The sequence below is a fragment of the Coregonus lavaretus genome (assembly GCF_964263955.1).
Source record: "Coregonus lavaretus genome assembly, chromosome: 13".
NCBI classification, from domain to species: Eukaryota; Metazoa; Chordata; class Actinopteri; order Salmoniformes; family Salmonidae; genus Coregonus; species Coregonus lavaretus.
In genome coordinates, this window is record NC_140000.1 from 26,509,950 (window position 1) to 26,524,314 (window position 14,365).

Here is a 14,365-nt window from a genome sequence, read left to right on the forward strand (position 1 = left end):
TATGTGAAACTTTAGGTCTATGTTGCATGTTGAACGGAATCCTTCTTCTACCATTTTGCAATCGTGTCAAGTGCTACTGTGCTGCTGAATGCTTTTATTAGTCATACTGTACTCTACTGTCAAAATTAATGTCTCATGGATGGTGTGGCTGTCAAATAGATATGTGCAATAATCAACTCAACTTCTGTTGGAGCATAATCCTTGAATAACCAGATTTTAAAAAGTGAAGGCACTTCCTGGTATGAAAGTATTGAATCTATGGGTTTATGTTGGTGGAGTGGGCTTTACTTGCACGTGTTACAGGTACTGTACAGCAGCGTGCTGTATAGTATACATGCACCACCCATGATACGTAATCAGAGAAAATAGTCTCTGTGTAAATATTTGAGAGGCTCATCAATTATCATGAGTTACACTGTATGAGGAATTATGTCTGAAGGGATGGTCATCATGTTAAACATGTTATGACTCCAAAACAGTAGTAAGAACCAAGGAGCCACAACAACCTGATTCTGTTAAAGTATTCCATTGCCAACCTTTTTGCTTGTAATTTTGTGACCAATTCAATGCTGTTGAACTATTATAGTATTTTTGTTCCTGTAATTCACAAAATGAACATGGTTTTATTTCAACATAAATATCTTTATTTGGTTCCACAATCAAACAATGACGGTCCCATGTTAGAGCTGTATACAAAATGGGACAGTGAGTCCACATTCATTTCACGAAGCCAATAATAGTAATCTGTGGACACAATGAATCACACATACACACAAAATCCCTCATTTACGCATGTGTGCTCATGCATACACACACACACACACACACACACACACACACACACACACACACAGACACACACACCAACTCTGCTCAGTGCTCAAATTCAGTTGAATAGCTAGCACACACAGCGCATACTGTATCATCGTTCCTTTTCAACCATATGCAATCATACTGTGACACTTGTTTGTGGTGCTCATCTCTCAGTGCTGAGAGATGTTGTTCTGATGTGTCTCTCAGATGTTAGAGTCATTGTTCTCTACAATTGAGATCACCATAACTGCTCCTAGTTGTGTAAACGGGTTTCAACCTTGTGAAATACAATTTTCAACAATGTTGAAAAAAACATTTGACCTGCTAATCAATTATCATTTTCTGTTCTGTTTGCCTATCTTGTCAGGCAACCCAATACAACAAATGAACTCTCAAACTTCTTTCATGCACTGTCACAGTAGGTATGTACTTATAATACATAATTGGTAATGATGCACTTGATTACAGCTAACTGCAGCAAGACAGTAAGGCAGTAACTCCCTATTGTGAGCCCTTGTTTTGTGTCTCTCAGGAGGAAGGCAGGCTCCGTATCTCCCATATCCTGTCTCTAATCTAAGAAGGAAGTTTGCCCGCCAATGATCAAACAGAGACGCAGATACAGTAAATGACAGTCTCTCCCGTCTCACATGTAAAAACATAAACATCAGAGTACTCATATCCTGCCTCTATGCATGAGGAGCACAACGTCTCATTTCAGTTAATACAGGCCCTATTCAATTAGCTTCAGACAGCATTCATCTCCACTTGTTTGGGTCCCTTATCTTTCTGAGGCTCACTCGTTCCCTTCCAAGTGGACCAGTGGATGTGACAGCCACAGAACACATACTTGGCCAGCCTGATTCTGGCCCCCTGCAGCATACTACCAAGGGTCCCTCTGACGGCCGAGGAGGAGAAGTAGAAGATGAAGGGGTCCATGCAGGCGTTGAAGGTGCTGCAGAGCAAGGCCATGTCCCTCCAGTCGGGGTTCTTCCTGGTTATGAAGCCCACGATATGGGAGACGTTGTAGGGGCCAAAGCAGAAGGCAAACACCAGCAGTGTCCCCAGAGCCAGGCCGATAGCACGGAGGCGTCTGCGGCGCCCGATGTGGGGCAGGCCAGAGAGGATGCGGATGAAGTTGATGTAGCAGAAGCTGCAGATGAGGAAAGGTACACAGAATAGAACCAGGCAGAGCTCCAGACGCACAGGCAGGAGGATCGCCAGTTGCTTCTCGCTGAAGTCCTCATAGCACACATTCCTGGAAGACACAATGTTGTCACCGTCACTAAGAGGCGTGCTGGAGACATTGGCGAATTCGTAGACGTTGGAAGAGTTGGTTGTGGAACTGAGGGAGTCTTGCGGTGGGTTGTAGTAGGGCATGATGACGACGATGCTCAGGTGGAGGACGGAGAAGGCCCAGATAAATACACTGGCCAACACGGCATACAGGGGCCGGCGCTTCAGCGTGTGCTGGATGGGGAAGGCCACGCCCAGGTAGCGCTCCACACTGACCGCTGTCAGGAATAAGGTGCTGACGTAGATGGTCATGTAGAAGAAGAAGCTAGATAAAGGACAGAGGATGTAGGGTAGACTCCAGGTCATATCGTCCGTGACTTCCTGCATCTTGAAGGGCAGGAAGAGCAGGAAGAGGAGGTCCGAGATGGTCAGGTTGAGGAGCAGGATGTCGATGGGCTTGGCTTTCTGCCTCACCTTCTTGCTGAAGGTGTAAAAGGCCACAGCATTGGCCGGGAGGCCCATCAAAAAGGTGATGAGGTAGACGGACAGACACAACGCAGTGTGGCACTCCTGCATGGTGGCCTCGGCGGTGGGTACAGTCACTGGAAGGCACGGGGAGCAAGATCTGTCACATCATCTCAGTGCAGTCTGGGGGGGGATGAAAGCGTCGCAGCGCAAGGGGCTTGATCTGTCAGACAGTCTGAGGCTTCAGAGGCGAAGGCTGCTTTTTGGGTCAACAGCCTGGAACAAACCCGGTTAGACAGCGTGGTTTTCCTGTCCCAGACAATAAAACCAACTCATCATCTCTTCAAGGACTCCAAGAGTCTGCTGACAAGAGAGGATAGAAGGAGATTACAACACGGCACATTACGGTTTCTGCCTTCTGTTACTCACTACTTACCCCTTTTAAGTATGCCAAGTGAAGGGTGTAATTGAAACAGAACATTTGTGTGCTCAATAATGACAATACAATACTAGCAGATGAAATAGAGTTCATAACTACAATAAAACCAAACACTCGGAAAGGCAATATGGTCAGTGTCTGTTGGCAACTGACTGTATACCTTTTGATTTTATGAGCATCTGGGTTTTGTTTAATGTGATGACTCAGGATGTGTGTGTCTGGCACATGGTTCTGTATACAAACTGTCTCAACACTACATTATTGCTTCTTGTGTCGTCTTTATAATATTGTCTTATCATTGGATGGACACCTGTTCTTCTTATACACACAAACACGGGACAGCTTGTAAAGATATTGGCGCTTATGTCCACAAACGGGTAATGCGTGGTCCTAGCTGCTACCATTCATTATTCTAGTTAGTACAACAGTCTTTTAATTTCCTGTTCTTAAACATCTCCAATAGGTCAACAATGGATTAAACAATCTCTGACATCATCAAAGGGAAGTCATAAACACAACACCTCACAATTAAGAAAAAGCTTTAACTCATTCTACCACAACCAGGGACTGAGTAGTCCTTACCATGAGGCTGTCACTACTCAGGTCAAGCATTCAAGAGAGTTATCATAGTGTGTCCGCACTGAACTGAGCTAAGAAAAACTAATACTAAGATATCTTATTATTTTACCCTCCATGTACTTCCAGCATCAAATCAAAGTCAGTATAATAAGGTAGGTAGGTAAGGCATGACCGTAGGAGAAAGTTAAACGAACATTACTTCCTTGTATTGACCAATGACTGACTAATATACTGTACGTATGGGAAATTCCTCACTCACACTTTTACTGGCAGACATGATGACAGTGAAGGATTGCCAGCAAGTCAAATAACTCACTGATCTCTTTGCCAACTCTTTACATGGTTTTGTACTTTTTCTACCATAGATAGCTACAGTATTTCATTCTACTGTGACCGGGACTGACCGCTGGAACACAAACAGTCTCTTGCACTGACTCTCTGCACCTTACCACACATGCTTATACATAAGCTCAAACTCAAACACATACATACCCGTGGGAAGTAGGCGTGCTGAGGGTGCTGCAGCACCCCCTGAAAAATCGGAATAAAAAAAAATAACGAAAGAAATCTCAGCACCCCTATTCCTAAACTACTTCCCACGGCTACGCACACGCGCACACACACACACTCAAACACACACACACTCCATGACTGCTGCTACTGGAATACTATTTATTATTACTGCACAATGTCTATTTATTATTGACATTTCTTATCTATTGCACAATTACCCAGTCCTGTACATGTGTAAATATCCGACTTCAATTCATGAGTACCTTCTGTATTATATTTTTCCTAAATTACTATTCTATTTTTACTTCATTGAGTTTTTATTTTACTACTCTTTGTATTCACTTACTTCTTTTTTTCTATTGTTGTTGCATTGTCGAGAGGTGAACATGCAAGTAAGCATTTAATTGCACTGTGTACTCCATGTAGGCCTACAGTATATCATGTGTATATGACGAAAAAACGAACTTGACTTGAATTTATTGTAGAGTAAACAACCTTTTTGAAGTAGCAAAATATAAATAGAGAAAAAAATCTTACCTCATTCCACCGTGGATATCCTGTAAGGTCCAACAACTGAGTATGTATATTCTTAACTGTATTCTTCCCTCTGTAGCTCTGACCTCATATTGACTACAGCCAGCCACTCTGTTTACAGCATAATCTAAACATCCAGCACAGTTAACGGAAAATGATAATTAGATAGAAACCGCTGCTATCTATCTCCAACACTCTCCAAACATGGTTTCCGTAGTAACACTGTCCTGCGATAGAAGCTGGACGGTCTTAGGGCTAAGGGCTTTGAGGAACCGGCTTGTCTGCTCTGTTGGTTAATAGATGTAGACTGTTATCTGGCCTTGACTGTGACGGCCTCTTGATTAAGAGAGAAAGAGAGGAGGAGGGAGAAAACAGTGCATGAGAGAGAAAAGTGACTCACGTCCATTATAAGCATCCTACAGCAGCTCCTCCCTTGCTACCATACATACACCAGTATGATTAACTAAACATTGACTGTGGTGGTGTGAGTTCATTCTTTCATTCTGTAGGCTAACCACAGTGGAAAATCCCGCAACAGAATAATACCCAGTCATACTGACAAATATGATCCAAATATTTATTTAGTTATCCTACTTGTTCATTGTATTTGTCAGTATTATTGGTGGTGGGACATTTCTTAACAAAAAGGCAGACACAAAAAGGCACTTGTATCATTATTATGGAAGGTGAATAATGATGTTACCGGATCTGGTTGCAAATACAGGAAAAGTACCCAATCAGGTTGCCAATAGAGGAAAGGTGCTCAATATCAAAAGTCATTTGTAGATAATGTATAGTAAGCACACAGGTGGGAGCAACTGGTTTCAACCCAGGTTTGGTCCTAAACTAAAGAAGAGCATCATGAAAAAAACATTGACAATTGAAATTAAAGCTTTTCTCCTCCTTCCTATTTGTAGACTCTTATAAAGTACACCAAAAGTGAACCTTTTGAAGTGAGATTATGTTATGTTAATTGGTGCGAGACACTATTCAAGTGAGCAGATTATTTTAAACACTTCACATTATAGGGCTTATTGTTTTCAAACAGTGAGTCAATTGTGGAATGTATGCTGACCTTTTGACCTGCCTCCTTAGAATTTACTGCAGTCATTGATTCTGATTTAGCTAGAAGATTACTTCTCAGAGTTTTTTTCACTTCTCAAAGACATCAGAGCAAAGTGCACAATACAGTACACTGCCGTCAGAAAGTATTCACACCCCTTGACCTTTTCCACATTTTGTTGTGTTACAGACTGAATAAAAAATGGATTGAATTGAAATATTGTGTCACTGGCCTACACACAATATCCCATAATGTCAAATGGGAATTATGTTTTTAGAAAAGTTTACAAATTAATTAATTAAAAATGAAAAGCTGAAATGTCTTGAGTCAATAATTATTCAACGCCTAAATAAATGCAGGAGTAAAATTTGCATAACAAGTCACATAAGTTGCATGAACTCATTCTGTGTTTAACATGATTTTTGAATGACTACCTGATCTCTGCACCCCACACATACAATTATTTGTAAGGTCCCACAGTCGAATAGTGAATTTCAAACACAGATTCAACCACAAAGACCAGGGAGGTTTTCCAATGCCTAGCAGAGAAGGGCACCTATTGGTAGATTGGTAAAAAGAAAAGCAGACATTGAATATCCCTTTAAGCATGATTAAGTTATTAATTATACTTTGGATGGTGTATCAATACACCCAGTCACTAGAAAGATACAGGCGTCCTTCCCAGTTGCGATTTTGTATGTAAATCTTGGTGGGGCAAACTCAGAAATGTATTTTTTAGATGCATGCCAGCAAAGCCACTACACAACACAACACTAAACAATACATTAATTGTACTATAACGGTGTCAAACGGTGTCCACAAACTGTTAGGACCTACATAAAGCTGTAACAACAGCAGAGCTTTCTTTATAGCACCACGGAGTGAATCCTTACCACTGCTACACCTGGCTTTCAGCGGAGACTTGCTGGAAGTGAAACAGTTCATTCAGCCTCATTTACTGCCTTTTTAAAAAACATAGCTAATATGGCTGACTTGCTTAAACAAATGTGGTTTCTACTGAAAATTGAGATGTACAAACTATGGCATAAGGGAACGATTAGCGGATAAGAGGCAATCCGTAATTTTGATTAAGACATTAATGAGCGAGCTAGGACGGACGTAGTCAATATAACTATTTGTTCAGCACTTTTGAAATGTACAGCGACAGAATTCAGAACATGGGCCGTTCTTACAGTATTCTCCCTGCACAGTAAGTCAAAACCGTAGGATAAATAAAGGGGGCATATAAGCAGACAATGAAATCTCTTACAATATTTGATGATTACATTTCTTTAAAACAGGCTATAGGCTACATGTGCACCACCAAGTCAGAACAGTTGTGAGGGGGAAAGGCACCAAATTATTACGGTGAGGCACATGGGCTACTAACAGCTTACTACACAACATACACAGTATTACTTTCTTAGCTACAGTATACATATCTCCCAGGCATATTACATCATTTATGCAGCAGAATACAAAACATTGTTGAACTCACCTTGTTGTGCTTGTTCACTTGAACAGGAAGGTGGTGCGGCGGTCCTTCTTGTGGGCAGATTTTGTCATCAAACCTTGTCATCAAAGTCATTCTCTGGATTTATGGTGCTTTCAAGACACCAAAACAAGGTCAAATCATGAGATCAGTGATTTTCAGGTCGGACCTCTAGAAAGAGGCCAGAGTTCCCGACTTGGAATTCCGAGTTGGATGACCGTTCAAAACGTATTTTCCCAATGGGAGCTCGTTTTTTTTCTCAGTTCCCAGTTGTCTTGAACTCACTGAAGTCTGAAATGTCCCACTTCCGAGTTTCCAGTTGTTTTGAACACGGCAGAATGACAGCATGGCCAATGTATTTAACCTTTTCTGGCCCATGGTGTTTTATGTGAATGTTTATCCTTTAAAGCTAGGAAAAGAAACCCATATTCCTCAGTCTTTTCCATAAGAACCTAAGTGCAATAAATACATTGAACAGGCTAGCATTTAGCTAACTTATGTAGCTAGCATGTAGCATTTGTAGCATATGGCTTGACAACACACTATAACAGGGGTGTCAAACTAATTTCATGGAGGGCCTAGTGTCTGCAGGTCTTTGGTTTTTAAGACATAGACAACCAGGTGAGGGGATTTCTTTACTAATTAGTGACCTTAATTCATCAATCAAGTACAAGAAAGGAGTGACAACCCACAGACACTTGGTCCTCTGTGGAATGAGTTTAAGGAGCTCTATAAGAAGCTGTCATTGGTGCTTGGTTTGCTCTCCTTCTGAGTTCTGGAGCAGACCAACAGGGGGCAGTAGAGAGCCTTACGGCAGCAGCACAACCCCTGCACCCTCTCCACCAGGCTCTTCAGGAAGAGGTGTAAGGTACCCCTGAGGGCCGACGAGGAGAAGTAGAAGATGATGGGGTCCAGGCTGGCGTTGACGGTACTGGACAAGAGCGCGTCCACCCGCCAATCGGGACTCATCCAGTTGACGAAGCCCACTATGTGTGACAGGTTATAGGGCATGAAGCAGACAATGAACACCAGCAGTGTCCCCAGAGACAGGCCGATGGCCCGCAGACGTTTCTTGGGGTTGATGCTGGGCAGCTGAGAGAGGATCCGGATGAAGTTGATGTAGCAGAAGCAGCAGATGAAGAAAGGTACACAGAATAGAACAAAGAAGAGCTCCAGACGGACAGGTATCAGGACCTGCAGCTGCTCCTGGGTGAAATTCGTGTAACACACGTCCAGTTCCGAAGGGTCTGTCCGGGTGGCATTGGGATGGTCTAAATATTGAATGATGTAGACGATACTGACGTGCGCCATGGAGATCGCCCAGAAGAAGACGCTAGCCACCGTGGCGTACAAAGGCCGTCTTTTGAGTTTGTACTTGATGGGAAAGGCCACCCCCAGGTAGCATTCAACACTGATGGCGGTCAGAAATAAGGTGCTGTTGTAAATGGTGGTGTAGAAGACGAAGCTGGTCAATGGACACAGGAAGTGGGGCATGTTCCATTTCGTGCAGTCCGCCACCTCTTTGATCTTGAAGGGCAGGAAGAGCAGGAAGAGGAGGTCCGAGATGGTCAGGTTGAGGAGCAGGATGTTGATGGGCATGGCTTTCTGCCTCACCTTCTTGCTGAAGGTGTAGAAGGCCACAACATTGGCAGGGAGTCCAATCAGGAAGGTGATGATGTAGAACACTAGCACCAGGATGCTGTGGCCATATGTTTCCATGACTTCCTTCTTTGACAGAATTCTGCAAAAGAGGAAGGATACAGACAATGAGCTAATGTTTGCGTTAGCATAGTTAGTCAGTAAAGGTGTGAAGCAATTAAAGAAAACTGAGTCAGTGTCACTAGTTTGTATACAGAATTTCACACAAAGGTTGAATTCAGTCACAAGGATGGCTACAATGGGTGTGATGCAATTGGTTAACAAAGCCATGTAATTCTGTAAAACAAGATTTTCTTTGAGTCTATGGTTGGACTCTCTACAGTAGACAAATGGAGGTATACAGAGCAAACGTCAACATCGTTATGGTCCTCAAGTAGGGGACTTGTTGGCAAACCCTGCCCCCTTTCCAAACTAGCAAGACCTTGCCTCTGTAGGCATAGTGCATTGGAGTGAAGCCGTTAATTGTGTCAAACGAGGTACCCATCACAACAATAAAGGGAGCGGTGTGTTTGTGCTTCACAGCCTTGAGTATCCCAGATGCCTCTCAGCTAATCCCAGTGTTAATACCCAGCGCACGCATGAACCCCTAAGCTTCCTTCTATTCATGGTGGAGCAAACTAACAACATAATACTCCCATCATGACACAAGTGTTCAGTGGCTGGTAAGCCAAAAGGACGGTATTTGAAGAGTGACTTTAATTTCTACAGAGCGAGGGGTTATTTGGTTCCCAATGACACTTCCACAAAGTATCTGTTGAAGTGATAGTCACATATTTTGGGGCTAGCAGTGTTATTAAGGATGACCTCTGCACTGGGCCATCGTGGTCCTCTGTAGCTCAGCTGGTAGAGCACGGCGCTTGTAACGCTAAGGTAGTGGGTTCGATCCCCGGGACCACCCATACACAAAAAAAATGTATGCACGCATGACTGTAAGTCGCTTTGGATAAAAGCGTCTGCTAAATGGCATATTATTATTATTATTATTAAGATTGTGAACAGAATAGGAATTCAGAAGAAGCTAAACAGATTTTCTGGTTTTCCATACTTCCCTGCTCACTCCAATTCAACGATTTGATGACAAGTGCATGTCAGTATGGTAATATTATGTCATTGTCAATTACATGGGGAAGAATGTAACCAAGGTAAATAATGACTTGTGAGAACTGGATCCTATTTTTCTAACCAACCTTGGGAGATACTGATTAACACGAACATGATCATCTACTTCTCATTTTCTTTCCCAACACTGACTCAACAATATTTTTGCAATCCATTTCTGCTAAAACACACCCCTTGGAGGAAGGGTATAATTATTAAAAATGGGGTCATGTGAACTTCAATTGTTTACAGAAGCCCAAGTTCTCCAGAAGGGGATATGGTATCTAAATGACAATAAACACGAGAAGAAACATGGTTTCAGATGTTCAAAACACATCTCAGTTATCTTGGGAATGGTGCCAAGACATACACCTGCAGGAAGGAGGTAGCCGGCTTTTATTTGTTTATCTGGTGTTGCCGAGGATTCGTCAAGGTGTTGTAAACCCTCAACTGATAAAACAGCTGTCTAGGAGGTAGCTTGTTATGAGAAACCACCATGTACTGGACATGTGGCTGTTCATGTGAGGGTAACTGTTTGAGGTTCCATGAGGTTTCTCACTCATTTGACAGTTTATTTCTTTAATAAGTTAGGGTAAGAAATGTAACATGACGCGTGGTGTAGTGTACAGAGCGAGATTTGATTGAGTGTGCTAGTTCAGTGGTCACCAACCCTGGTTTGGGGAACTACTGTGTCTACAGGCATTTTCCGCCAGCACAGCCCTAACACACCAAGACCTTGATTGAATAAGGTGTGTTAGCGCAGGGTTGGAACAGAGAGAGTTTCACCTGGTCACTGATGATAAACAATGCTCACCTTGACAGAACCCAACACTTTAAATACAGCCCATCATTACAGAGGTACAATAGCAATAGAGATTTTACTCAAATTACAAAATTTTACGGCGGGTGATTGGCGAGACAGAGATGCCCATTTGGATAGCATCACACACTCATTCCCAAAGGACAAAATAAGCCTCTAAGAGTTTGCAGTAACCATGACAATTTAGACAGAGTGTAGTACAGACACAGAACAGAACATACCTGTACCATCTCATTACTCAAATGGATATGTGAAAAGGTTACTCACCCAATTTTTATATTTTACATATTCCTAAATCAAAAATGTTACTCTTAACTGACAATTAAATAGGTCGTAAAAAGTACCATCTTCTCAACAGAAATCAGTACTGTATGAGTGCACTAGGCTTGGAACACATGCCTTGATGGAAGCTGAGAATAGGGTTATGGGTTAGGTGTGTGGTCATGGTAAGGTTTAAAATTGGGGTTAGTATTAGGGTTATGGATAGATAGTTGAGTACCATTTAGTGTTAAATACACGAATAACCCAAAAAATACAAACCTCTCACCCAACCTTTTACATGGATCATTCGGCATGTGGAGAATGTTAATTACATATGGGAAATATCAAGCTCTCTGACTTAATGTCCCCTCTAATTAATTTCAACATAGCCTATCTGACTATTGGAAAATATTCAATGTTTTCATATAAGAACTCACACAGATCATGTGAAATCACAGTTCATGCCATTGAGTTTATTATATTGTTGTTTTTGCAAAGTTTTTACATACTTTTTTGACTCTTCAGAATAAAGATTCAAACATCCCTGTACAACAAAATGGCTAAAACTATGTGCTATTTGAATACAATGTTGAGTACAATGTCAACTCAACATATGGAGTAGTTCAGTCTAATTTTTGGGAAATCCTGCAGTGTAGAATAAAATTACATTTCTGTTTGTTGCTTGAGCAAGGAGTTCATGTGTAGAGTGCTGACTCAAACTGTATGAAGACATTAAGGATTGAATAGTTACTGGATACTGTAAATCACAATGTATTATCCCTAGTAATTTCCCAGTTACTACAAACAAAAAACGAACTGTTTATGAGAAACTTGAATTGTGGTTACAACCCTAAGATGTTAGTTCCCATTTATAGAGCAAAGCAACCACACAATTATCTATACATTTCATGAATGGTTGTATTTGCATCAGATTTGAGGTATGATGGACAAACAAGTGGGTCAAAGTCTCTTCAAGGAAACTGTTTCAACTCTATTTCTTGGTACATCTACTGCAACATGCTTACACACCATTTTCCATGGTAACCAAGGTGACCATGGTAACCAAGCTAACCATAAAAACAAATAAAGAGAGTTGCACACTCTATGTATAAACTCCCAGTAATTTATTGGGTAAGAAACCACCAACGTTTCGGCATCACTATGCGTTTTTCAACCAAGCTAATCATGTCAGCAAAAAAAAGTATAAGGCCCATTAATTTCCTTGATGTCCCCATTATAAGCCAAATAATGTTCATTCGGCCCAAAAAATCTAAAACAATTAGACGGGCCCGCTGGGCTAAAGATGGACCAGCCCATCTGGCATTTGCAAGAACTGCAATATGGCCAGGCCAGACCGTCTCTGCTATTCAGTATCAGTTTCTCTGCTGATCTGCTCCTTAGATTCATTTAATAAATAAATGCATAAATATTTTATAAATACATTTGTTTCTTAATACGCACGCACACACAAACACACAAACAGGCACACGCACATATTTCTCTGTTCAAAGCAGGTTTCATATTGCACAAATCAAGATAGAGCCCAGAGAAGAGGAATTCATAGTCCAGGGGCAGTGAGGAACTATTTGTTTACGGTGCATCAAACTATACTAAGTGCGAGTCCCAAATGGCACCCTAGTCCGTACAGTACATTTACAGGGCCGTGAAAAAGTGTTCAGGCTCTTTCCGATTTTCTCTATTTTTGAATTGTTTTATATTGATGATCAGATCTTCAATCAAAACCTAATATTAGATCAAGGGAACCTGAGTTTACAAATAATTAACAAAGTTATGCAACACCCAATTCCCCTGTGTGAAAAAGTAATTGCCCCCTCACTGCTCGTTTCAAGTCCTGCCACAACATCTCAATTGGGATTAGGTCTGGACTTTGTCTAGGCCATTGTTACTTCTTAGCCATTTTCATTGCCAGCTTCAGCTCACAGACGGATGGTCTGACATTCTCCTGTAGAATTCTCTGATACAGAGCAGAATTCATTGTTTCTTCTATTAAAGCAAAGCATCCCCAAACCATCACACTAGCACCACGATGCTTGACTGTTGGTATAAGGGACCCATGTCGTCCAAAAGGTTTTTGACTCATCTGTCCATAGAACATTCTTCCAAGAGTCTTGATGATCATCCAGGTGCTTCCAGGTGCTTTTTTAGCAAACTTCAGTCAACTCTTTGGACGAGAAGGGTCCCATTTTGTTTAGCAAATACCAAACACTGCATTTCACCGTAAGAACCTCATACCAACGGTCAAGCATGGTGGTGGTAGTGTGATGGTTTTGGGATGCTTTGCTGCCTCAGGACCTGGACGACTTGCCTTAATAATATATAGAAGGAGCCCTTTATCTAATATTAGGTTTTGGTTGAAGATCTGATAATATTCAGTATCAAAATATGCAAAAATAGAGAAAATCAGAAAGGGGGTAATTAATTTTTCACGGCAATGTAGTGCACTACTTTTGACCAGAGGGTTGCGCACTACATAGGGAAAATGGTGTCATTTGGGATACATCCTATGTTTATGTGTGTGCCACCCATCCAGGCTCCTATCCAACACTAATTGTATAGTGAAAAGACAGGTTTAATTTATGTGTCATCCTTTTGACATAATGACACAGCATTTCACAGCAGTGACAGAAGTCCTCTATCTAGCAGGGCATTTAGAGCATCCTGGTGGTACTGATGGTAAGATGGGGGGCTATCAGGGGAGCGCTGGGCCCCCATGGTGATGATGGTAGACACATACAGTGTCAGATGAAAAGCTGCCATCTTGGAGGGTATTTAATCAGGGACTGTCACGACGAGCACCGCCTTCCCTGACATTTGTGCTGATACAGTGTGTGTGTGTGTGTGTGTGTGTGTGTGTGTGTGTGTGTGTGTGTGTGTGTGTGTGTGTGTGTGTGTGTGTGTGTGTGTGTCGGGCGAGCTGATAGATGAAGCCATGTGATCATTCGAATGCTTTGTTCTTTGTCTCTCCCCATAATTACCCAGAAACCTCAGCGTGGTCCGTGTGCGGCGTGAGCAAGTCGAGAGCTGTTTATCAAAACGGTACGATCTGACTGGCTTGCGTCTCGTGCTCGGCCATGCACCGTGGTTGATTGTCTACAGCGGCTGATTCATGCATTGATTGCCGCGTTGTGTTCTCTCACCAGATCTGGGTATACAATGTGACTCTTGTGTCTGTCACTGAGTCATTGTCCGAGCTTCCAATGAGTTCCTGCAAGACCTTGGAGTTGTAGCTATTATCCGTCAGGCTTTTGGCTTTATGAGATCAGGTTTATTCTGACCTTGATACAGTATATACAGTCATGGATTGTGAGTGTTGGGGCTACTCAAAAATCGGCTGCTATAATTAAGATTGTGTAATCAGAAACACGACGTGAAAAG

At 42.0% G+C, this 14,365-nt stretch overlaps 1 protein-coding gene across 1 annotated transcript; it reads right to left on the reverse strand.

The window, feature by feature from the left end:
• Positions 1-745: 745 nt before the first annotated feature.
• Positions 746-13,747, reverse strand: LOC311140005 (uncharacterized protein; the record flags this gene model as incomplete). The annotated part of the gene is made up of 3 exons (XM_084174979.1): positions 746-2,648; positions 7,872-8,872; positions 13,659-13,747. 3 exons carry the CDS (start codon positions 13,745-13,747, stop codon positions 1,558-1,560), a joined length of 2,181 nt encoding a protein of 726 aa, XP_084031105.1. The 3' UTR covers positions 746-1,557.
• Positions 13,748-14,365: the final 618 nt, after the last annotated feature.